General features: G+C 39.2%; 1 protein-coding gene and 1 non-coding gene across 2 annotated transcripts in view; both read left to right on the forward strand.

Moving 5' to 3' along the window:
• LOC123626722 (ankyrin repeat domain-containing protein 26-like) overlaps positions 1-27097 on the forward strand; it is a gene marked incomplete at its 5' end in the record, with an annotated part of 65446 nt that overhangs the window by 26996 nt on the left and 11353 nt on the right. The window contains 6 exons of the mRNA XM_045535956.1: positions 625-798; positions 4713-4819; positions 9255-9325; positions 17628-17658; positions 19508-19600; positions 20418-20466. Of these exons, the coding sequence (XP_045391912.1) occupies positions 625-798; positions 4713-4819; positions 9255-9325; positions 17628-17658; positions 19508-19600; positions 20418-20466 (525 nt within the window). The remainder of the gene's footprint in view (positions 1-624; positions 799-4712; positions 4820-9254; positions 9326-17627; positions 17659-19507; positions 19601-20417; positions 20467-27097) is intronic.
• Positions 7995-8101, forward strand: LOC123626751. Its single transcript, XR_006730992.1, has one exon. It is a non-coding gene; the product is annotated as a U6 spliceosomal RNA (small nuclear RNA).

Consider the following 27097-nt stretch of genomic DNA (forward strand, 5'->3'; position numbering starts at 1 on the left):
CCTGAGCTCAAATGATCCACCTGCCTTGGCCTCCCAGAGTGCTAGGATTACAGGCATGAGCCACCATGCCTGGTCAATAGCTCATAGTTGATAGAGCTTAAAGTAGGATGCAAATCCAAGTTGAACTGATACCAAAAGCCAATCTCTTTCTATTAAAATAGGCTGCTCTTTTATTAATCTAGTGAGGAATAGCAGCTAATAAATATTGTACTTTCTTCACAAGAAAATTAAATATTTGCTTTAAAGGTAGAAGAAAACATGCTGTTTAATATTTATAATTACATGAATCATTGTATATTTTAAGGTAGTGCACTACAATTTCCTAAAAATCTCTCTCACTTTCATAGGACTGCTCTCCATTTGGCCTGTGCCAGTGGCCATCCAGAAGTAGTTACTGTCCTGGTGGACAGAAAATGCAAGCTCAATGTCCCCGACAGTGAAAAAAGGACAGCTCTGATTAAGGTATATAGCAGCCACCTATTGCAGCATGAGACGGATTTCATTTCAATATACACAATAAAAACAAATTTGTTTCATTTAAATGTAACTAGTCGGTGGAATCTTTGGAATGTTTCTTTTGAACTCTTAGAATTTATGATCTATTTCTTGATCTGATACTGATAGGCGGTACAATGCCTGGAAGAGGAGTGTGCCACCATCCTGTTAGAACATGGTGCCGATCTGAATCACAGTGACGTGTATGGCAACACAGCTCTTCACTATGCTGTCTATGGCGACAACCCATCGATCGCAGCAAAGCTCCTTTCACATGGCGCAAATAAAGAAGCCATAAACAAGGTAGAGATCAATGAACTGTATTTGAAAAATATCAAACGCTGACATATGTAACTGTCAATTTTCCATATTTGGAAGCTCAAACGTTCCGTGAATGAAAATATTTTGAAATACCTTAATTGTCTTAAAATTTTACTTAAAATGTTTATACATTTAAAGAAGCATTAGAAGATGCAGTTTTCTTTTCTACATTCATGGTTAATATTTGTGAAAACCCTGCATTTGTTAAAGGAAAACTTGTTAACTTTTTTTTCAAACAAGTGTTGTTTTTTTTTTGTTTGTTTGTTTGTTTTTTCTATTTAGTATAAAACAACCCAGGGGAGCCAAATTTGCCCTGCAAATACGCTTTATCTTATACCTGAAAACTAAAGCATTATATAGTAAATGGAAGTCAGGCTGCGGCTGACAGGTTCCTTAGAAATGCAATTTATATCAAAGTGACTTATCTCTAATTGGCAAGTCGTAAGAGAGAGAAATGGAAAGGGAAAGAGAGAACAGTCAGAAATATGCAGGAAATTTGGAAATTAGGTAATTTGCGGAAAATACAATGAAGAGTTTTTTGTGTGTTTACTTGTCTGTTTGTTCTTGGTTTCTATGTTTAGACAAAGTGCTCTTCAGTTTTACGGAAAGTAATTCTTAGTTTGGGGAAGAGTGTTAGGGAGTTGTAAACTTGCCCAGAAATCAGTGTCAGGAGGACTCTGAGGAAAGCAGATTGGCAGTGAATAGGTGGTGAGGATGTGGGAAAGACTTGAGAAGAGGGAAGAATATCCTGCTCTTGCCCAAACAGCCACTTATCCTCCTCTTGCAGAAACAGCCACTTCGACAAGACTCTACTAGAATTTCTTGTTGGGAAGGTGGAAGGTACAAAACTTATAAATAGCAAAATCAAGTTGCATTTTGAGTTTCTTAGTCCCTGTTCTAACCCTGTGCAGCAAGACTAAAATGGAGTTTTCAGCAAATGACTCCATCTCTCACTATTTCCTGTTTTGGGCCAGATCTCCAAGTGATAAAGGGCCTTGGCCATGTGAGAGAGACAGGACACTGAAGTGACTGCCTGCTCTGCTAGTGCTCAGCTAGAGCCGTGTCACAGTGACCGGGGAAAATTTTTTAACAATCTAGAAGTCTAGGCTCAGCCCTGCAGATTTTAATTTAGTAAATCTAAGAAGGCCTGGATATGTGTATTGAAACATTTCCTCAAAGCTGAGTGCAGAAGCGTGTGCTTGTTGTCCCAGCTAGTCTGGAGGGTTGAGGCAGGAGGATCACTTGAGCCCAGGAGTTTGAGTCCACCTGTGCAACATAGTCAGATCCTCTCTCTAGCCAATAAAAATACTTTTCTTGAGATTCTGATGCATTCCTATTTAAGAACCACTGAATAAACAAATATAATATAGAAATTCCCATGTTTCAAAAACATAAGAAATCTCCAGAAGAATTGGAGTTTGATAGATGCTACTTCCTTCAAATCTCTCCTTTCTAATAATATTAGCCTGACTTTATCTGCCTCTCTCCAGCTCTGTGGTTGAGCAGTTCCAAAGAATATTATTGGCAACATCTATCAGCTTATGGAATAACACCCGTTTCCTGCTGTTTAGCAATCATTCACTGCCAGTCAGAGGGTCTTTAGAAATCTGCTTATGGACAGTCTTTCAATAAGTAGTAACGGGCCCTTTCAGGATTTCACATTTCTTTGTTATCATTCAGGGGATTAGTTCAACTAATGTTTACTACAAGCAAGGCGTTCTCAATTAGCACAGTAGCAAATCTTGAATCTTTTATTCAGGTACAGCTGTATTATGGACTATCTCTGTATGTCTGTTAAGTTCATACAGCTTTGACATAATGAGGATGGCAGTTTTAAACACTTAAAAGCATGAAGTTTCCAAGAACACAGAGAGGAATTCTTTTAATAATTTAGTTTTAGCAGTCTGTGAACTAGTTAACCATTTGGGTAACAATCTGGGAAAAATAAACACAAGTAGATAGTAAACGAATAGATGTTTGAAAAATTCTTGTTGTGGGTATTATAAATCTTAATAGCAATTTTTATTCCATATTGGGGCTTGATATTTTGGTAAAACCTATGACACTAAAGAAAACAAAGATTTCACATGCAAGTACTTGCTTTATACATGACTATTTGGAAACATCATTAGTGAATTTTAGAACATGAGACTATAGTCAAAATGCAGCCCATAAGTAGATTTACTTTGCCTCGATAAGTTGAGTCCGCATGTAAAATTTGGGAGACATGCAGGAACCTGGGTTTCAGGCTTCCCTAAAGAGTCAAGCCTATTGTCCCTTGAGCTCATATGTTTGCTGTGCTGTGCAGAATCTTCCCCCTTTATACAAGGTGTATGTTCTCCAGTTTGCTACTGTGCCTATCTAGATATTTCACAGGCTCAGGACATCTACTTGCCTACCTAAGCAGTTGAGAGGACAAAGCTTGTTTTTTAGTATTTTTTGAAATAATTTCAAGGTTTTCAAGACAGTTTATACTTGTTTAGAATGTATGTCATCTATATTATAATATACATTTATCCATTAGTAATATGGTTGAATTTTAGAATATAGAAATTTTTTTTAAAAAATCAAGTTTTTATTATATATACCATAAAAAATCATCATCCTATTGGAATACCTATAAGCTTTTTAGGTTACACATGGTGAGAACACTGAATCCTAACCACTAGACCACGAGGGAACTTTACCCATGGTTATAGTTGGCTAGGCTGTGTGTAATGAAGACAGCATTATATCTTTCTCCTCAGCATAAACTCTATAAAATGCAAATGATTTAGTGGCTTCCATTGTGCTAGCAATAATCCATATAGATCAGTATTAGAACTCTAATTGATAAGCCATTATATTTTTATTTCTGATTTATATTTTGCATGAAGTAAAAACCAACTCGAGTACCAATTAAAATAGAAATCAGAATACAAGTGGATTAAAATAAAGCAGATAGGCATTAGCATCCCAGGATCATCAGGATAATTGAGGAAAAAAATCATAGTGAGCCTTCTAATAACTAAGATAAAAATCTGTCACCTTGTCACAGGAGAAACAACATGGACCATGAAATAATGAGTTGAAATTCATTTGAAACCTCTCTCTTTTATTCAGAGCCCATTTCCTTAGTGACCCCTTGGAGAAGGAGTACCTGACATTGGTACCCTGGGGTCCTACGCTACTGTTAGAAGAGAATCACATGAGTTTGTATCACCTGGAGGAAACCTCCACATTCACTGGAAAGTTGTTAAAACTGTGTCTCTAAAGATTTAATTCTTCACATGTTGTTTACCAAAAAAAACTAAATAATAATAATACTTGTCAAATAGAGATCAGGCAAAGCTTGAGAGATTTCTTTAATACTGGACATACGATGCACAGTTTTGCACTACTTCTCTAGCCTGGATGGTCATGGAATCTTCCTTTTGGGGTACAGTGTTTAACTTATGGTATCTAAATACTCTTTGGAATATCATTTAAAAAACGTTGCTGTAGGTACAATAATTGATATTAATTCAATAAAAATCCTTGAAGCATTTATTACTACATCTTAGGGTTTGGGAATATGGAGATAAAAGATACAGCCCCTGCCCCCAAGAAGCTCTTGGTTTAGATGGAAAACAATAAATTAAGTACAGCATATCATGGTAAATGTTGTGATAGAAACAAAGATTCTTAGAACCTGGAAACGTTTGAAATGAGTTTTGGAGATGGCAGGAGTTAGCCTGGAGAGGCAGAGGAGGGGAGTTTCTAAGGGAAGCAGCAGAACAGATGGGTGAGTGGATGAAACTACCTTCATTTACTTTCTGTATGATACATTTAAGTTCATAGGCTCTTACATCAAATGTTCAGTTCAGTTGAGAAATATGAAATTTTTTGAATGATAAATTGATTTTTCTGTATTACAGGATCACCTCACTCCACTTCTACTTGCTGTAAGTGGAACTAAAGAGGAAATGGTAGAATTTTTGATACAGAAGAATGCAGATATAAATGCAGTAGATAAAATGAACAGGTATAGTATTTAGTGCTTTTTTTTTAAATGTGAATGTTATTTTAGGGTAGTAAGAGTCACTGAAGTCAGAATTATTAAATGAATGAGAAGATTAACATAATTGTTGAGAGGATAGAGTGACAAATATCAACACAAATCATCACTTAGGTAGAAAAGCAATTATTTGGACTCTGGAAGCTAAAGAACAATATGCAGTGGGATTCATCATCTCTTATGATACTGACTGATATTTGTTATTTGTAATCTGATGTTTTTGATCATGTGATCTTATATCACCTAAAGAGGTTCCATATTAGTTTTATTGAAGTGTGGATTTTAACTTTTAGATCACTTTATGACTCAATATTGACCTTCTTAATACTTTTATAGTATTTTTTTAACTTCTTCTTATAGAGTTTTCCTTCAAAAATGCTATATGAAACATAAATAGAAGTTGAAAATCATTTTTTCTTTGGGACCACTCTTTTGCCTTAAGTGCTTTCTTTGAAAAATATTGATGTTAGGTGATCTGTAAAGGATTATTAATTGCTATAACTAGATACTGTGAGTTCATCAGTTGTTTTCCTTTTTCATTTCTAATGTATTTTGATTTTTTCTTTTTAATTGTTATGAGAAAAGGGAGAAAGACCACTTTAAGTGGATAAAATTTTTCTTTAATGAAGACAAGTCATAAGTGGATGATAAAGGGAAGAGACAGCTTTTCATTCATATAAAACCGGGTTTAAATTCTCGCTTTCCCACTTGCTAGGCGTGTGACCTTGGGAACACCACTTCCCACCAAATGTGTATTCTAATATGAGAAGGAGAATAACACTATGCCCTTCCAGGGTGGTTGTGTACAAGTAAGATTATATATAGAACATTGAATTTAGTCCCCAGCACATGCTCATCAACATCATTAACCGAAACTACTATGGCTACTATTTTCACCATTACTACTAATGTTATTGTTTAAGCCTGCAGATAGCTCTTACTTAACTGACCCCTAGTTGACTCTGAATTACAGTCCAATATGTCAAAATAGGGAAGACATGGAGCATACTTCATGCAATGCTTTGCTTACTTTATTTTTTTTTTTTTTTTTTTTTTTTTTTTTTGAGACAGAGTCTCACTTTGTTGCCCCGGCTAGAGTGAGTGCCGTGGCATCAGCCTAGCTCACAGCAACCTCAGACTCCTGGGCTTAAGCGATCCTACTGTCTCAGCCTCCCGAGTAGCTGGGACTACAGGCATGAGCCACCATGCCCGGCTAATTTTTTTTTGTATATATATTTTTAGTTGGCCAGATAATTTCTTTCTATTTTTTTTAGTAGAGACGGGGTCTCACTCTTGCTCAGGCTGGTCTCGAACTCCTGACCTCGAGCGATCCACCCGCCTCGGCCTCCCAGAGCTAGGATTACAGGCGTGAGCCACCGCGCCCGGCCTCTTTGCTTACTTTAGATAAGTGATCTCAGCAGAGAATGACCAACTTCTACTATGTCATACCTTAATGGGACAAGAAGCTACGTTTTTGTCCCTTCCTTTTAACCTAGGTGGTAATTTACAAAGAGGCACGCTTGAGCACCCAGGATGCTTGTGTCTGTTAGTACATATAAAAGGTTAATTCTATACTGATAGGCAAAATATTCAGCTGGCAATGTATATCAAATTAGCATTTTAAATAACTTTATTAAAGTTCCCAAGGGTGAGGTTATCTCTTTGTTATTTTAGAACGGCCCTCATGCTTGCTGAACATCACAACTCACCAAGTATACTACACCTTCTTGAGGAAGGTATGGATGTTTTTTCTGAAGATATCTCTGGAAGGACTGTTAAGGATTATGCCACTACTAGTGGTTTTAATACGTAAGTATTTACATTAAAAGACCAGTGAACACTAAATCAAGGTTTAAAATAATTTCAAATTTTGTATCTTATACATCAGGTGAGATTTCATAGTGTGTTTCAGGTAGTGTTGGAATGGCAGTGAATTAGTCGAATTCATCAGCCAGAAATCAAACAAAAGGCTAAACGAGTTAGAAGTAGTAATGGGCACAGAATTCATCATCTCAAGACTTTCAAGAAACCTTTATCATTAGGGATGGTATCAGCATCATCCATTTCATTTGAAGAATAACTCTTGTGCATGGGATAATATGCCACATGTTTGATCCTTCTAATTCGTTATTTGGGTCTTGAAATGTCTACTTGACAGATAATGTTGTAGTGTCTTCTGGGGGCTATTTCCTATAGCCTCCTCCTTGAATTTTTCAGGAAATGAAATGGTTCTCTAAATGCAAAGAAGACAGTTCTTTTTACAAGTCTGAGAGAGGGGAATGAAAGGACACTTCAATCATTCTATTGTTTCATTTATTCTGTTATTCCATTTGACACTGGTCTTGCTGTCTGGAAATGATTGACCTTTGCAACCAGGATGCCCTTACAGATTCAGATCCCTCAGTCTTCATATGGTGATCCATATTTAGACTTCAAGGCTACATACACATTTTTTGAGTTCGTGCACATATGCTCAACCATTGTTCCTAAACCACCAGTACCCTGCTCTGGCAGCTGGGCCTCCTAGCTAGAGCCACACACATAGTGAGCAAAATGGCCCTCCTCCACACTCCAAACCTTATGTGGAACCCTCATCTCAGCCTAGACTTAGCGTAGGTCTTTATGGTAAGTTATCCTTTGATGCCCCTGATTGTCTTCCCTCTAGCAAATAGTTGAGATTGTTCTAAACTGTCAGAGAGTTTCAAATATCATTGTAGGAAGACATTAGAACTTCCTTTTTTCTTTGCTACCAATTTGTATGCCAAGGCTCCTTTTGCCTGTGTTTAGTGCCTTTTTTTTAAGTATTGGAAAGTCACATTTCATCCTTCTGCAGAGTAATGGTCACTAACTTGTATCTGGTCTCTCAAGTGATGTGTTTTCCATAATAATGAAAATCTCCCAAGCTACTTGGACCTGTACCTGAGGTTTCTTAAATTCTTTCAAATTCTACCTCTTAGGGAAACCATTCATCAGAATTCTCTGAGCTAAAGGTAGGTTAATTGTTTGGCTCTTCTGTTAATACAATACATATATACATACATACATACATACATACATACATACATACATACATACAGGAGGTTGATTGGATTTAACAGGGCCAAACCTCATCCCTGACTCATCAGTGTCCATATAGGGCTTTGTGCTTGCTTCATCAACACATATACGAAAATTGAAAGAATATAAAGAAAATTACCACGGTCCGTGCCCAAGGATGACATGAAAATTTATGAAGCATTCCATATTCTGTGCAGTCCTGTGAACATCATTTGACTATTTGCTGACTAGCTCTGAGGAAACAGTGTATGTCAAAGCAAAACAGGTATGACCTAATATTAAGATTGTGAGTTTCACTAACAAGAAATTTGTGTAAAGTGATGTATGAAATGACAGTGGAGTTGAGTGTTGAGCAACATGTATAATGTCATATGCAAATATGTTGTTGGTACTGGTCTCAGACATGAGAAAATATGAACCAGAATCTCCTTCATTGAATCTAGTAAAAATAAAAGTAAGGTTTTGCCTTCCCCATCACTTGAAGAGAACATGGAGATTAAGCATCTTGCTAACGAAGATCTGCTGGTTCAGAGTTTGAGTAGGTAGAGAAGGAATAGTAGCAGTCCAAGGCAGGTCTTGACATTTGTTGATTATTCTGCCTTTGGTGTGATTGATTAGCTCAGTAATGGGGGTAGAGTTATGTTATCTAATTTAATGAGATAATATATTTATTAATAAATTTTGTCACAAATTATGAAATAGCTGAGATACCCTGAATTACAAGCCACAAAGAATAGGACAACTAATAATCAAAATTAGGACTTAATAACATTTTCTTGAAACTTCAACATTTCATTTAATATTGCAGTCTAGGGAAAAATGCAGAATGGGTTGTATTTGGGATTCTAAAATAATTTCAGCAATTAAATTAAAGAACAAAGTAATCCATTACTTGACTATTTCTTCAAGCATTGTAAAAATGTTATAGTATTAATATTAAATATTTATAAAAATGTCTATTAAGAGTGACACAAGGAAGAAAAATCGTCATGTTTTGAAGACATTGAGCCTAAGACAAGCAACTTTTCCATGAACAAATAGCTGTTGGTCATAGCGCCTAAGACTTCTTTTAAGTTCAGGACACTTTTTGTTATGTCAAGCGTACTCTAGTTTGTTGACTGAACTATGCTGCTCACACTTCATGAGGACTTCACCTTAGTTTTTTATTCTTTAAATCAAAGCATAATAAGTTTGCAGTGCTTACAGATTTGAAGTGTGTGGGCTAATTAAAGTTCTGATATTAGCCCTGATTTTGTTGAAATACTCTGAGAATTTCACATATTTGGTAAATGTTTTCATATCAGCATTAAAATAGTAATATTACTTATTACATTTTTATACATAGCATTCACCACCAAATTTCAGAATATAAAGAAGAAAAGATACCTGACGATCTTTCTGAAAACAGCAATCCAGGTAAGACTTCTGATAGTGAATTACTCTTGGTCGTTCTACCATGGATAAAAAAATAAAGAGTAAGGAAGTTTTGAGCACAAAAAGGGCAGTTAAAAAGTCAATGTGTAAATTGTGTGCATATTTTAAAAATTTGTTTCTTAGTAATCTAGAATTCGGAATTATGTAAGAAGTTAATTGTAGGGAGTTTATAATCACAAACAGTATTGTCTAAAAAAAGTCTTCATTTAATTATGGTCCCTAAAATGCTCTATGATATTTTTGTATAAATAATAAAATAGGTTTTAAAGTTAGTATGTTATATGTTTCCTCTGTGGTGACATTATAATCAATTGGATTTCTTATTAAAATGAGTTATTTATATTTTATAATAAATGTTTCTGTCTAGGAAATGAATATTAATTAGAGTTGACCTGAACATTGAAGGGGTTAGGGGCACCAATTTCCTGTGTGGTGAAAAATTTGCGTGTAACTACTGGCTCCCCCAAAACTTTACTAACAGCCTACTGCTGAGCAGAAGCCCTACTGTTAACTTAAGCAGTCAGTTAAAACGTTGTGTATATGTATCATATACTATATTCTTACAATAAAGAAAACTAGAGAAAATAAACCATTATTAAGAAAATCATAAGGAAGAAAAACTATTTACTATTCATAAAGTGGAGGTGGATCATAAGAAAGGTGTTCATTCTCATCATATTCACACAAGGTAGGCTGAGGAGGAGGAATAGAAGTTGGTGTTGTTGCTTCTGTGTGGCAGAGGCAGAAGAAAATATGCATATGAGTTGAATATGCATATGAGTTGCTCCCTATAGTTCAAATCCTTGTTGTTCAGTGATCAAGGGTATTACATAGTGTTTCCTGTCACTAAGGAAGTAATTATCTTTAATACTGGCAATTCAAAAATAGCTTTCTGGTGTGAACAAATAGCAATAAGAACTGTAAAAAGTAGCCAGTGTGCAGTAGTGTCATAGGAAGATTCTTTTTTGAAGATACTGAGTACAAAAGTCAGATATTCCTTGTTGAGAAGCACAAGTTATCTTACATATTTTTATACTAACGTGGTCTCACTATTATCGACCTCATCCCAAATAAATTGAAACTGCATGAGATATATTTACTTTGTTAAAACAAGATATATATTCTTCTATCTGCCAGATAACTATCATGATAACAGTAATTTTATTAGAATAGGATACCCTGTTACCATTAGGCAAAAGATTACCATAGTCAGTATTCCAACAGACTTACTTTGGGCTCAACAAATTGTAATAAAAGTACACAAACATTTCACAATAGCAAAAATGGTACTATTCTCCCTAGGTGTGACAACTTAAGCACCTGCTAATCTGAAGTGTACGAGACACCTTTAATTTAGTACGTCTTTAAGAAAGAGCCTTTATAAGTTAGGTTTTGCAAGTTGCAGTAGACAATGATAGATGTAGTTTCAGTCCTTAGGGTTCTCATAATAAAATAGAGCTGTCCTAGGAAGTAATGTCTGTGTTTTTTCAACAGAATTGTCAAAAATCATTTTCAATCATTTACTTTCTTGACCAATTGACAAATAACGCTCAAGAGTCTTTTAGGCAATAAGCATTTTTGTTATGTTACCAAATACAAATGTCAAGAAATACACTCAAAAGCTTTATATTTTTATTGTCATTTTTATTATTTATTACTTTATTCAGTGCTTGCTATGTGTCTGATGCCCTCTGTGAGCTCATAACTACCATTTCTAATGTACTTACCATGTTACATATGTGCAAGGCAGTTCAAGTCCACAGCAAGGAATTCATGCTTTAAAAAATTGGGTAACATGTCAAGTAAGCATGCCAGGTAGAGTGGCAGAAGAATGATGCTTGGCAGAAGGAACAGCTGACAAGATTGCATGTTTGGAAGAAGGATCAGCAAGTGCAAAATCTGAGATCCATGTGTGAACTTTGCAGGGTGTGTGCGCAGTTCAGTTTTGCTTGTGCAAAAAGCATAAAATTGTAATGGTTGGGAATGAGATGAACACTTAGCTAAGACAAGATTGTGGAAGGCTTTTTAATGCTTCCACACTAAAAAGTAGAAATGGAGAGATCTTATTTTTTAGGCCATGGGAAATTTCTCAGGTTGAATGCATTTGGCTGCAAATAATAGATGACCTAAGGAACAGAGGCTGAAACAATAGGAACCAAGTTGTTTTGGTGGTTCCGTAATGCCACCAGGATCCACTTTTTTGTCCCTCTTTCAGGGGTGCTCTTGGCACTGTTGTGCTTATGGCTCCTTTCCTGGTTGGCTCATTAGCACCAGTTCCAAACACAATGTTCTTACAAGACACTATCTAAAGGTGGGAAGGGCTGCTTTTCTTCATATGTTTTTTGTAACTCAGGAGAAAAGTGGGAAGGATGCAGTGGTCTCCCTGTAACATTTTATCAGGTGGGTCACACCATATGCTCATTTTTAAATCAGTCACTGGGAAACAGATGTAATTACTGTGATTAGCTTAGAATAATTATTTCTCTTTTTGGAGCCAGGGAGGGGTATTAAAATGATAAATATTGAAATAGAATTGTGTTTCTCCAGCAAGAGACAAGAAGGAATGGCTACTGGGTAGGGAGCCATTAAAGTTTGTTGTAGTGATTCATTGAAGAATATTGAGCAGGGGAGTCTTAAGGTGGGATTTCAGTTTTAGGGCATTTTGTATATGGTCTAAATCAGGCATGGGCAAGCTTTGTCTGTAAAGGATCTAGTATTAAATATTTAAGGCTGTGTTATCTCTTTCACATCTACTCAACCCTGCCATTGTAGTGTGAAAGCAGTCAGAAAATATGTAAGCAGATGGGCATGACTGTGCTCCAGTAACATTTTGTTTTACAAACGATATGGCAGGCTTGATTTGACCTGTGGGCTATAGTTTGCTGACCCTTCATACAGAGGATCCATAGAAGTTAATCTGGGAGACAAGGCAGCTTTTGCAGTAGTCCAAACCATAGTTTCCTGGTTACCAATCCTTACACTAGTATGAACCTATTATGAGGCTTTCACCTGCCCCTGGTGAAGTAGTTAGCAAGGTGGGTTTATTCATTTTAAAATGTTGTATTTTTACTGGTATTAGACCTTTTTCATTTGCTTTGCTTAAAATATTTTTTTCATGTAAGAAATAGTAATAATTGTTTCTGGTTTTGGTTCTTCTTTTCCCTGTGAAAGCCATCAGTTAAGAACCCATGCTTAACCTGGAACTATAAACATAAAATGAAGTTAATTAAAACTTAAGAAGTATGATTTAACTTATATTTGTCATGGCAGTGAAAATATAAAGCAGACACAGAAGGGAGGTACAGTTAATATGATTTAGTGATTACTGAATGTAAAAGTTAGGGGGTGGAGAGAAATCTCAGATGAGGCATAGGTTTCCGGGTTGGGCATTAACATTTAAACTGGATATGAGGAAGGAGTAAGAATTGTCAGGTGCATAGAGAAGAGCAGCAGATCAACAAGGAAGATCAACACTTTTCTATAAATGTTGAGTTTCATGGATATTCATATAGAGTCTTTTTAGTGTTTTCCAGACTCCCAGAAGTAAAGCTGCTCTTCAGAGTAAGTCACATTGTTTATACGAAGAGTTTTTAGGCACAGTGTGCCTCTCTTTTCACTTAGGGAATGGTGGGAACCCTCTCAAGGCCAATGTCCCGGATCCCAGCCATGGGCCAGCCTTGCAAGCAGGCCTTTCTAAGGATGGCAGTCTCATCCTTGCTGTATAAAATCTGTTCTGCACAGCAGTTACACCCCAACTTAATTTTTGGTGGTTTTAAAATTTTATTTAATAGCAGATAATATAATGATATAGCATAACATGGTAGTTGTTTTAGTTGCATGATCCATATTAAGTTGCAATGCTGTTTACTTTTTTTTTTTTTTTACTGTTAATGAATGTTTAACAGATATTTGCACATAAGTTACTATGGCAATTCAGGCACTTATTTTCTGTCCTTTTCATCTGATTAACATTTCAGTAAAATTTTAGGTAACATAAGTATAATGATTTCAGATTTAACATTAGAATAAAAATTCTCTTTTATGTTAACTATAGGAATGGTCCAGGTTCAATACATCTTATATGAATTCATTGTTTATAATTATTTTATTATTTATTGTCTTGCCTAAGTTACAATTAAAGTTATTTGATTTATGTATTTTTGCATATTTCAACTTGGGAGGTGATACACATATTCTGTAACTTTGATGATTAAATATCCCGAATTTTCAAGGTGACTACATTTTGCTACAATATTAATATATGGTAATAGCTGGTTCACTGAATCTTTTTTTTTGTTTTTCAAATAAATGAGTTTATGTTAAGAACACCTCTAGGTTCACAGCAAAACTGAGAGGAAGGTACAGACATTACCCATATACTACAGCCTCCTCCATTACCAATATCCCTCCCAGAGTTGCACATTTGTTACAATTGATGAATCTACATTGACACGTCATTGTCATCCAAAGTCTATAGATTATATTGGGATTCACTCTTGGTGCTGTGCATTGTATAGTGTTAGACAGATGTATAATGTCATGTATCTCCGTTGTTGTGTCATATACAGAATAGTTTCATGGCCCTAAAAATCCCGTATGTTGTGCCTTTTTCTCCCTCCCCCTTTCTTCCTTATGAACCCCTGGCAACCACTGATCTTTTTGCTGTCTCCATAGTTTTGCTCTTCCCAAAATAGTCACATATTTTTCAATAATACCTTAGATATCTTTTTGAATTTTTCAAAAAGTAAAATTCCATGGTAATTAAAGGTATTCACTTAAGATAATTCTTTGTTTCTGATTCCTACCATTTTTTTTTTGTCGTTGTTCATCAGTATGGGTTCTGATGACATATGCTTTATGTACTGAAAAAGCATGATTTTTATAGGCATTTGTCACATAATGGGGAGGGTTGAGAAGAATGACATCATGCAGTACTAATAGCACTAACGGGACCATCTTGCTGTATGAAGTGGGTTCAGATAGACTCTAGCAATGGAAGACGGCAATCTCACAAGGTTGTATTTTAGAAAACTGGGAAGACAAAGTACTTCGTACTTACCATGCAATTGGAAATGAGACCCAACAGTGAATACTACAGGTGAATAAATATGTTCCTCCCTGATTCTCTTCCTTTGAGGGATGAGTTTGACAACAGTCTACATAATTATATCATGGCTCACAAACTAGATTATCAGTTATGAGGAATGCCAAGAGTGTCACACTGTTTAGCTTTACTTGTAGTGAAAAAGCACTTCTTTTCCTCCCACTATGGAGTTGGACAATGGTTGGCCCATTTTTGGAGTTTCAGCAAGTTAACAATTTTAGCTACATATATATTTTTTCACATCAGAGAGTACTCCTTGACAACTTACCATCACCTCCCCAGTATTTTGTCTTAAGCTTTCCTCTGAGTATGAGATACAGCTCAGAGTGGATAAGCTCTTGCTTGAGGGAGTGATCAATCCAGTGGTTCTTTCGATGAGAGATAAAATGGCAGTTGAATTTGAGCCTTGCTTGCAACATACATAGGGCAGATAGATAGCTAGAACTAAGTATAAACTTACCAGCATCTGCCTCAGAGTAAGATTAGTGAGAGCAAGTACATTGATTTCTCTTGAGACTTTTTCCACTAGCAGCTGAAAAGTCTTTCAAGGGTCCTTGTCCCAGGCTTGTTTCCTGTTTTGCCTTGCAGAGGAGGTACCATGTTCCTATCCCTAGCTTTCCCTCAGTGGGGTGTTTTATCCTAAACTGAACAGTTTGAACTGAATCTGGAGAGCCTGTGTTGTGTGATAACAAAATACGTACTGTAGTCCACCCTTATCTGTGGATATGTTCTAAGACTCCCAGTGAATGCTTGAAACTTTGAATTGTACCAAACCCTATATATACAATGATTTTCCTATATATATACACATACGTGATATATCCACACACATATATCATAAAGTTTAATTTCTAAATTAGGCACAGTAAGAGATTAACAATGATAACAATAAAATAGAACAATTACATGATAGTCTGTGCTGTTATAAAGCCATGGAAATGTGGTCTCTCAAATTATCTCCTTGTACATACCCTTCTTCTTCTAGTGATATGTGAGATGATACAATGATACAATGCCTACATGTTGAGATGAATTAAGTTGAGTAACATAGCAGTTTTAGGCTACAATTGACGTTCTGACATCAGAAAGATGAGCATCTGCTTTGGATGATCCTGAATCGGGAAGCTGCAATCATATTGATATTTGGATCTTAGGAGCAGAGCATTGTGATGACTATTAGGTGGATAGAACATCGAGTTTGGATACACTGGTCAAGTGAATGATTCAGGTCCTAGACAGGATGGAGTGGGATGGCTGAAGTTTTCAAGATGCTACTTAGAATGGCATGATGAATGGCATCTGCATTCCACATTTCAAAAATTTTCCACCTAACGTTTTGGAACCATGATTGGCCATGGGTAACTGATACCACAGAAATGAAAACAGGGGATGTGATATTGTGAAATATATATGTGGTCTTTGATCTGGTTTCCTGGCATACAACTCCTAAAATTTTTGTACTCTCCAAAGTGATTATCTTTTTTGTGAAGGATTGACTGATGGCTGGCAGCCACCAGGTAGCTGCAGGATGGAGGCTGGTCATCACAGACCAAGGCATGATTAGGGGGCTGGGACTTCCACCCTATCTCCAACCTCCAGGGAGGAGAGTGGGGCTTAAGATAATGTGATTTTCAATGGCCCATGATTTAATTTGTCATATCTCTGTAATGAAGCTTTCATAAATAGCCAAAGACTGAGTTCAGAGAGCTTCCAGATAGCTGAATATGTGGAAGTTGTTCTAGGGCAGTGCCCCAGGAGGGTATGGAATTGCTCTACCCCATCCCCTATACCTTATCCTATGCATCTCTTCATCCATATCTTTTGCAACATGTTTGCCTGCGTTCTGTGAGCCATTCTGACAAATTAGTGGAACCCAAAGAGGGTATTACAGGAACCTAGATTTGAATCTGATCATTCAGAAGTTCTGGAGGCCCACATTTGCTACTGGTGTGGGAAAAAGCCAGCCTTGGGAACTGAGCCCCAACCTGTGGGATCTGAAGATAGTGATGGAACTGGATTGGAGGACTCTCAACAGGCGTCTCCAGCAGAATGAATTGCTTGATTGTTCATGGGGAGCCCCTGAACCACCACCACATTTGGTCAAAGAAGTCCTTTGTGTTCATAATTGCTGTTGTGGTGTGAGAACATATAGCAGCAAGGGGGACTGCTGTATACTCTGTGATTACATCTCCCAGTCTGTTCGTCCAGAAATCATGCTGTTTAAGTTTGACACTGTCTTCTTACAATACTGACTCTACTAGTGAGACCATTTTCTGTCACTCTGGTACGTTTCAGTTGGGATTATGATGATTGTACACAGCGGTTCACCTGTAGGTATCAGATTTTGAAAAATTCCAGTCTCCCTTGCATTTGATAAATCAAAGGAGGGGAGGCAACTGTTACTAATGTATTGATTGCCTACCAATAGTGTCAATAATATTAATACTAGTATAGTCCTCAGGTATGACCCCAAAAGAATCCTTTGTAACAAAGCATGAGTCTTTTTCTTATTTTGGTCCAAAATCTAAAACATATACAAAAGTGTGCATTAATTATTTATTTTTTGTGAAGGTGGAGTCTTGCTGTGTCACTCAGGCTGGTCTTATTTTCGAACCCTTCAAAGGATCCTCTTGCCCCAGCCTCTCGAGTAGCTGAACTTAATGCAGGTGCCATTCATCATGCCATTCTAAGTAGCATCTTGAAAACTTCAGCCATCCCACTCCATCCTGTCTAGGACCTGAATCATTCACTTGACCAGTGTATCCAAACTCGATGTTCTATCCACCTAATAGTCATCAAAATGCTCTGCTCCTAAGATCCAAATATCAATATGATTGCAGCTTCCCGATTCAGGATCATCCAAAGCAGATGCTCATCTTTCTGATGTCAGAACGTCAATTGTAGCCTAAAACTGCTATGTTACTCAACTTAATTCATCTCAACATGTAGGCATTGTATCATTGTATCATCTCACATATCACTAGAAGAAGAAGGGTATGTACAAGGAGATAATTTGAGAGACCACATTTCCATGGCTTTATAACAGCACAGACTATCATGTAATTGTTCTATTTTATTGTTATCATTGTTAATCTCTTAGAACACCATACTCTTCAATGCTTTTAATATTCTATATTTGTCTGTTGTTGATTTAAAAATACTTTGCTTTTTTTTTAATAGTGGATGGAATATCTGAAGACTCTACAATCAGGTAGGGTTTTGCAGATTTTAAAAAATTGTATGTTAACTAAGGGAATGCAGAGAAAATAACCTAACTTTTCAGTGTTCTATTCTGGGCTGCAGATCACATTATGTGCTTAACATTTCATATCTTCTATAGTCATCACAACTGCTTCTCAAAGAATCCATGCTATTACTTTTTACTGATTAAGTAACTGTGGTTCCAACAAGTTAATTAATTGCTCCATGATCCCATAGTTTGATTATCAGCCTGACTGGCTCCCAAATGTGTTTGCTTGTCCTGTAGCATAGATCAAGAGAAACCTGTGCAGTATTGTATCAAGGTACAGGTACAAATTAGATCAATTTAGAAAGTCAGATTTAGTTATATATTAATTCTCATCAAGAGTTCTTCTTATAAATCTGGTTATTCCAAGAGCATGTCCTGATGTATTTGAGAATGACAGTGGTCCTTCCTTTTAACATCAAAGGTTTTAGGACAGATCTCACTTTGCTGTGGTTGTAGGACCAGAGGTTTACATAAGCAACACCAGGCAAGTCCTAGAGAGGAATTGTTTTACTTTAAGTGAAGGTTATCTACATATAGGCTATGTTATGTTAATTATTTATCAGCTATTTAGAATTTCTTTCTAATTGATTTTTCTACTTAATGACTTACCAGTTTAGTTTTCCCATTAGGCTGGTATCCTTGCCTAATCCCATGAAAGTTTTTTTTTTTTTCTAGAATCTTTTTTTTCTCCCATGATTTTCTGTAATTTTGTCTTAATATTTTTTTACTTTCTACTTTGCATTTCTTGGTTTTTTATTGTTTTTTTTTTCTTCCAGTTAAATATTCCCTGCTTTTCTAAACAGAGAATGCAAAGCACATAGAAATTCATGATTTTAAGGAATCTTAGGGACTAATAAAAATATCCTCTGGTACTTTAATCTGTGTTTAACATCCTGGTCAAGTAGTTGTTTAGATAGCATACCTGAAACTTTTTACTTTGGTAAATAACAAAGGATTGAAACCCAAGATATTTAAGTGATTTATTTGAATATAGTCAGAGGCAAAAATGAGATTTGAACTCGTGTTTCTTCATTCAAGCCCAGTACTGTTCCTTTTTCATCATCTTTGTAGGTCAGTGTTTTAATAATAGAAATGGAGAGTAGATCTAGGGAACCCAAAGGAAGAGAATAAGAATGAAATTAGCTGCTGAACCCAGTGGCAGTGGATAAGAGTGGAATTAGCATTGGAAGGCCAATTTTGAAGAAGAACAATGCTGGGTTGGAGAGAAATACAGGTTTAAGAAAAGAGATCAGAATATTGGGGCTTCTGACAAGTGTGATAAAGAGAAATCATATGAATGAATCAAAAGGATGTTGGGATTTATCTAGAAAGGCACATTAAAATAGAAGGTTTGAGGGAGTTCTGAACAGGTTGCTGTGTTTTCGTTTGTTTAATTGGAGGAACTGGCAAACTTGAAATTTCTGTCAAAAGATGTTAAAAGAATTTGAGCCACTGGGAAGAGTCTCTGTAGCAGATAGGAATGTGGTATCATCTACTTCCACTCCAACCTACACAGGGGTGGCTTAGAGCCCCTTGAGTACTAGGGGGCTAGCGGTTGCTGAATTACATAGGTCTGTGGCCCATGGCACGTGTCCCCTCACCTCTGTCTTTTTTCCCAGTTCACTGATGTCTTTCCCATGTACATGTAGAGTAGAGACGGGGTAAGATTTGCTGGGAAATCAGTCATGGAGCTGGGGTAGCTGGTAATGTGCCTATCCTGGGAGAGGATGACTGAGACTCATTTAGCCTGCTTATCAGGATGAGGGAAATAGAGGGTTTCTGCTCTTGGTCATTTGAGCCTATTTTTCAGGAACCTGTGCTGTATTAGACTGAAGATGAAAAGTTTGAAGACTGCCATGGAGTCCTCCAGAAGAAGGATCTGGAATCAGGAGCCCATAAGAAGGTACTTAGATAGTACTTTGGGAAATAGAAGTATGACTACCAGGATTCTCCTTTTCCAGTAGTCTCTCTCCTTGAGTATCTGAGTGTCTATGAAGGTTTTTAAGGGCTTGCTAGTTTATATAGACCTGAATAAGGAATGACCTGTATGGGCAAAATAATCGGGTAATATAATTTTTAATTTTGTACTTTTTCTTGGAAGAATATCCCCAATAACAACATATAATTTTTTTTTACTTTTGTACATTTGTCCTTCAAACATTTCAGATGTTTCCTGGAACTACCTGTATGGTTTTAGAGTAAAGGGGAGATATAGGGCCTTCTTAGGTGCTTTCCTTCCTGAAGAAGCAAGCCTCCCGATTTTCTGAGTTACACAGATTAGTCTTTGAAACAGAGACATGTAATGGAGAAGGGACAGCATATTTTTCTACCTTGTTTTAGGTTATCAGGTTTCTTCCAGTTCAGGTAACAAAAGTCATGTCAGTCACTAAGTGAACAGACAATTTGTGAAGACATATTATACTTGGGATTTGCTAATATATTGGCGGTCGATATCTGTTATGAAGTTAAAAGTAAGTCTTCATTGACTACTTCATAGACTGTGAGAGGTGGAGACAGAAGTAAGTAACTAGAATATTTCTTAAAACAGACACCAAATTTTACTAATAATTATATCAAGAAACATCATTTAATATCTAGATAGCTGACCTTTCATGTTGTTTTATTTTTTCTGGGTGAGTGCACCTAGATAGAACCCTGTAGATGTTTTTATTTTAAGGCGATAACCTCATTTATTTTTGTTGTATATTTTTTCTCTAAAGGATGTCCACCTACCCGACTATTGATGATTTAAGCAGTGTCGATACCAAGGTAAAGTGGTTTCTTGTGAAATTAATTTTACTACTCTGAATCTCCTTTTGTATAGTATTTTCTCTTAAAATTTAGCAGTGGTTTACATATGACTTTATAATAGAAAATTGGTTAGAGAAAACCATTCTACATAAGTTTGATGAAACCTTTGTTGTTACCTCTGACCTGTTGTCTTCATCTTCACCTCTTCCCAATGGAGTGTAGGGAGTTTGTTCCCCCAGCTTAAGCTTCAAGCTTGTGGACTGTACTTGTGGGTACGAATCCACTGCTCCTTACTAGCTTGAGACGGAAGGAACTGTGTTTAGCTATGGGGTTGTTCCTGCTGTCATTGCTTTTAGTTTGTGTGGAGGAGCCAGTTACTGAGGTAATCCTTTGTGCCCATGGTAGGCTCTGGTCCACCAGGTGGGGTATACGAATGCCTTAAGCTTTGGGAGGGCCGTTAGCTTCTATTTGTTGCTTGGACCCTGCTCCCTCCTTTAGTAGGGGGAAGAGCAAGATGGATCACAGCTGGGGTGCAATAGCCTGGTTGTGTGGGCTTCCATGGGGCTCAGAGGTTGCTTATCTGGCCATTAGGGGGAGCCACTGATACAGAGTTGAGAGTGGTCTCTGGAAGATTAGAGGGCTGCTCCTGATGGCAGGTGCCTACTCATGTGATTGCTGAGGCCTCTGGCCAGATTTTCCATTCCTATCCACAAACCTGGTCACTTTCCCCTCTGATTGGTCCACTTTTGTTTCCTCTTCACCCAAGGTGGGCTCTCAAGCTTCCCCACTGTTTGTGTATCTGGCCTGTTGGCATGTGTCTCTGCACGTCACTGGCAGATAGGGGGATCTCCAATTGTACTCGCTTTTCTGCCACTAGACCCCAACGCAAGGTGGGTGGGCCTCTCTACCCCCCAAAGTCACCACTAAAGTGATGCTCCCACTGGGAGAATAATGGCAGCTAAAGGAAATTTTGGTTCAAGCTTAACTCTCTATTAAAGTGAGTGGGGATAGGGATGGTTGCTCTGATTCAGCCTGTGGCACTAAGGCATTTGGTTTCCATAGGAACCAGTACTTATGCAAATTGAGTCCCAATGGCACAGCCAACTCCAATATGGCACTTCTCAGTGGGGAAGGGGGCATGGGGCTCTCCCATAGAACCCTGCTCTCTTGTGCTCCTCCACACCCTCCCAATGGGGATGGGTTCTCACTTGCCACCTGAACTTAGAACTGGATCTCTCCCCCATGGCCCCTGCCCTTCTGTCTGCACAATTAGCAGCTGAACACACCAAGCACCTGTAGGCAGCAAGATCACAAACTGAGGGCTGTGGGTGGAAAAGTGCCCCTGGCACTGAAGCATGTTACTGAGCACAGAGAACTCCAGGGCTGCTATGGTTTGGGGAAGGGGCTGTGGACTTCCTGCACCACTCTGAAGTTTGGAGTGACACCTGTCTGTCTGCCTCTCTGAGCCCTGGTGGCAGCTCTGCTGACCCAGGCAGGCTCAGCTTGGCATGGGTTCTGGGAGTGCGCTTCTCTGGCTCAAGGCAGGCTCAGCTGGGAGTGTGTTGTTGTGTGGAACCAAGTCACTCAGTACAAGGTGCTTTGGTGGTTACTATGGGGTGGGTGCAGCCACATGGCTAGGAGTTGCTTGAGCCAAAATTACTTCCTGTGATGCCAGGAGTCGGGGAGTGCAGAGGAGATGGCATCTGGATGCAGAGATGCCAACTCCCTTGTCCTTCTGGCCCTCCCCTAATGGATGAGAACCCTGCATCTCATTGCTGCCCTGAGGCCTCTGGGTGGGGGAGGGGAAAACAAAACCCTTACCATTTCCCTGGGCTCCAGGACTCCCTGGAAGTAGTTCATGCCAATAACTCCCTTCTATCTTCCTCTCTCAGTAGCTCAGTTCTTCTTGGTGGTGTTCCTGGACTCCAGTGATATCTATCCCTGAAGTCTACTTCCAAGCGATAATCACTCTCTGCTCTCCTCAGTCCAATCCTCAACTGTTCTCCTGGGATGGTCCAGCAAGCTTTTTCTCTAGTCAGCTACTTTGGCTTTCTCCCCAAGGACTCCTATGACTCTTATGTTAGGCCTTTTACAGAATCCCATATTTCTTGTAGGCTTTGCTTGTTCCTCTTGCTTATCTGCTCTATCTCTTGACTGACTTGTTCAATTAACAAGTGTTGTCTTCAAGTACTGAGAATCTTTCCTCTGCCTGATCTAACCTATTCTTAAGGTCTTCCACTGTGTTTTGTAATTCCTTGAATGATTTTTTCATTTCCAGAAATTCTGTTTGATTTTTTCCTTTAATATTTCAGTCTGTTTGGTGTTTTTTTATTCATTTTTTGCATTGTTTTGGTCCTTTCTTTGTGTTGGGTTTCCTTGTTATCCTGTATTTCATTGAGCTTCCTTTTAATCCATGTTCAAAATTCTTTATGTGTCATTTCAATATTCTGGTTTTGGTTGTTACCCATTGCCAGAGATGTGGTGTCCCCTTTTGGGGGTGTCCTTTTGCTTTGATTCTTCATACTTCTGGAGTTCTGTCTCATATTCCTTCTCATCTGGAGCAGGTATTGCTTCTTACTTTTGGATTTTCTTTTGTTTAGAGAATGACATGCCCAGTTTATTCTCTGAACCAGTAGGTGGTGCTTGGAGGTGAGCATCAATTACAGCCCATATGATGAGTCAGTAAATGCAGTAAAAAGATGTACAAATTGACTTCACTGTTAGTAATTGGTGCTTGCCAGAAGGAACAAGCTGCAATGCTTTTTTGGGGGGGTCATGTGCCCAGGTCTAGTCCCTCAAGAAAAGCACTCTCTGGCCCCCAGTGGTTGGATGAACCCTGGGACTTCCAAGTGTGCCCTTACTTTCCACCACAGCAGTTGTGGGTGGGGGACTGAGGCTGGGCATGTTTGGCTTGGGTGGTGAACTTGCCATCAATATGAAAAATGCTATTAACAGGGGTTGAAGATCTGCTCCCTACCTCTGGACAAAGCTGCCAGGGAGGGGCTGAAGTAGCCCCATTCAACCAGAAAGTCTGTGTGAGGAGGCAGTGCTATCTGAGTCCCTCAATCTGGCAGTCTAGAGCATGCCTCACTCCTTTCCACCCTCCTTTATTACATGGTTTCTCCCAGGCCTCTGCCATTAGGCCCTCAAACCAGCCAAGGTCCCCTACAACTGTTGTGCAAGCCAGGATGTTTCCTTCCCAGAATCCTGGCCTCAGCTAGAAGTGCGGTCCTCCCATGTAAGAAGGGTTGGCCTTAGAGCACACTACATCTAGGACCCCCACTGCACTCTCCTCTTTGTCTGTCCCTGCAGGCACCCACATTTCATGACACTTTTTTTTTTTTTTTTTTTTTTTGAGACAGAGTGTCACTGTGTTGCCCGGGCTAGAGTGAGTGCCGTGGCGTCAGCCTAGCTCACAGCAACCTCAAACTCCTGGGCTTAAGCGATCCTACTGCCTCAGCCTCCCGAGTAGCTGGGACTACAGGCATGTGCCACCATGCCCGGCTAATTTTTTCTATATATATTTTTAGTTGTCCAGATAGTTTATTTCTATTTTTAGTAGAGACGGGGTCTCGCTCTTGCTCAGGCTGGTCTCGAACTCCTGACCTCGAGCGATCCACCCGCCTCGGCCTCCCAGAGGGCTAGGATTACAGGCGTGAGCCACCGCGCCCGGCCTCATGACACTTATTCACAAATATTTCTTCTGTGCCTCCGGGCAATACGATTGAGACCTGGGCATACATGATCTGGCGTGTGGGCCCATCCCTGGGATCCAGTTCTTGACCATACCAGGGATGTGGATGCTGTTCACAAGTCATCCATGGGGTACCCAAGCTGATTCTATGTCCCCCCACCTTTGGTAGTTCCGTGCTTTGCTGGAGTTGCTGGGGAAATATCACCAGGGATGGCTGGCAGACAGGGAGCTCATGGTCTGTGTTACCCCTCTGTCTACTGCAGGACCAATAAGGAAAAATGTGCACCCTGTTTCCTGTAGAGGCCTCCATGTGGTCGCCCAATTGTTTCTCTTGGCAGCGATGGGTTGGGGAGGGAAAGGAGAGAAGAAGAGTTTGGCTGGAGGAAAATCCACTGTGGTCATCTCCAGCCCTCTCTCCAGGAGGCAGTCTGTCCAGAATGATGGGGTTGCAGATTCATGCAGATCACCTGGGACCCACAGGACCCCTGTGGCTCCTGTAGTCTGGGACAAAGTTGAGCAATGTCTATGTGGGGGTGAGTAATATGGAACCTGAGGGGTTGAAGCCCCCTAGGGAGGACAAAGGTGTCTGATGGTAGAGAAGAAATATGATACCTGCTGTCCAGCTCAGATTTGTGGGGTGTTGTTGGAATACAGAATTAAGAGACATGGAAAGTTGCAGGAGTTTTTCAGGGCTTTGCTTGAAGGAAACTGAGCATATTAGTTCACATACCAGAAGCTGCTTAGCAACAGGGGAGGCATTCCACTGACCAGGGGCGACTGCAAGGCTATGCCTGTCTCGAGGCCTGCAGGCCAGCACCTGGAGCTTGTGTAAGACGGAGCTTGGCATAGGGTCACAGGTTAAGGAATTGATCAAAGGATGCCAGCCCAGCAGGCACCTGTAGCTAAAGCTAATTAGCCTCATGGACAGTTCCTGCTTCGCTCTTGACCACATGTCTCAGTTAATGACAAACTAGATAAAGAAATACATGGTCTCTATATTTCTGTTTTAGCTTTATTGCTAATTGGTAATTTTATCTTTAACTTGTATACTCAGCTAGGTCTATTCTTAACTTAGTGCTTAAGAAGTTTATCTGAGAAAAATTTTGTAACCATTTGCTCACGTAGATATAATTAATTAAAGGATCTCTTGAAACCTTTGGGGAGCCTTTAAACCTAAATGAATGATCTGTACACATAAATCTGTAACCGCTAACAGCTAATTGCTGTGCCAATAAATACTGATGCAGGATTTCACTCAGTGACTCTTGGCTCACGGCAATGCTGGAGGACCTCTGCCTCCCCCATCATTTTAAACTACACTTTGTCTCTATCTCTATTATTTCCAAATGTCTTGCAAGGATCCTGCTTGGAACCTGTATTTCTTGGAGAATAGCTGACTCCCAGCAGGGCGGGAGGTGTCCTGGGAGGCTGGGAGCCTGGTTTCCTGTTTTTAGGAAGCTCCTTTCTCACTGGTGGCAACATTCTCTGGGCTTAGGTGGGCAGAAGGATGCTCCAGCAGCTCTGGAGCCCACCGACAGTCTGAGATGTGAGGGAGGGGGATGTTAACTCCTCCTCCACCTACCCTTCTTGTAGGTTTCCAAGCCTCTCATGGCTTAATCCCCACTGATGCCATTCTCCTTCCAGTTGTGTTTTGCAGCCTCTTCCTGTGGAGTCTCCTGTAGGTTCAGGAACCCTTCCTTTAGACTGTCACTCAATCTGTGTTCGTTTGTCTGTTTGTTCTTTCTCTTTCATCTAAAGCTCCTCCTTCTTACAGAGATGCTCTGGCTAGTGGTGCCTCTGGTTCACCATCTTGCAGTTATTTATTTTAAACTTCTTGATCTGGGCTCCATTTAACATGACCTTCTTGGGAAGGCTTTCCAGATATTCAAAGGAAATTGAGTGTTGTTAAGTAACTTGTTGGTTACTACAGGTGAATCAGCACAGGGGGAACCCCACGTCCAGTAATGATATGACGATTGCTAGATCCTTGTAGTACTGGCTTGGTGGAGTTGGGAATGATATAGGAGAATTTCCTGGATTACAAGGAAAATTTCTCATTCTCTTTCCTCACTCTGTGTATTGAGTTGGTGGAGTTGGGGGAGGAGCAATATGGGCACTCCCTCATGGTCACCATAGCTAAGACTTTGCTTAGGTCACACTGGAACCCAGCCAATCTCAACAAAAGCCCTTGGTGACTGATGCCTGGCTCCCTCTGATGTTTATGCTAGCCCAAGGGCTCTTTAGTCAGCAAGTTGTGAATCCTGCCAGGACTGGGTCTTTCCTTTAATAGCAGAGCGCATCTTTCTGGCTCAAGGTGATTCTAGGAGTGTAATTCATGGACTATGTTCTTAAATCCAGGGCCTTAGGAGTCTGCTATGTACTTTATTTTGCTGTTGGCATACAAGTTGCAAAACAAAGTCTTCTGAATTTTTTCCTTTCCTTTCCTCAAATGGAAGAAGACTCTCCCTGAGCTGCACTGCCGGTGTTTGTGGGAAGGGTGACATAAGCACTGTCTTGGCCACCACCATTAGTGTATCTCTGGGTCATGTGTACCTCAAGCCCACTGGATCGGAGCCAGCACAGGCACAGGAACTACCCAAGGATGGTGTCCTTTGTGAAATCACTGCCTTACGAATGTATTTCAGGCCCCAGGCTGCTTTTTCTCAGCCAGTTGATGGACGTAGCCGGAACTAAGGTTTCAGGACAGAGAATTTCTCTTTGGCTGGGTGGGTCCAAATGCTCCCTCTGTGGGCACTGGCAGTATTCTGACCTGTGCTATGTTCCTCAGAAATTCAATACAAAGTCCCACAATCACTTCATTCTCTCTGACTCAGGGAAATGTATTCTCTTTGCTTGATGTGCTGGTGTGGCACTGCCTGTGGATGGAGGAGGGATAGTGTGCAAGGCTCTTTACTGCCCCAGTCAATGCCTCTTTCATTGATTGAATGTGAAACC

Source organism: Lemur catta, chromosome 22, assembly GCF_020740605.2.
Source record: "Lemur catta isolate mLemCat1 chromosome 22, mLemCat1.pri, whole genome shotgun sequence".
Lineage (NCBI taxonomy): Eukaryota > Metazoa > Chordata > Mammalia > Primates > Lemuridae > Lemur > Lemur catta.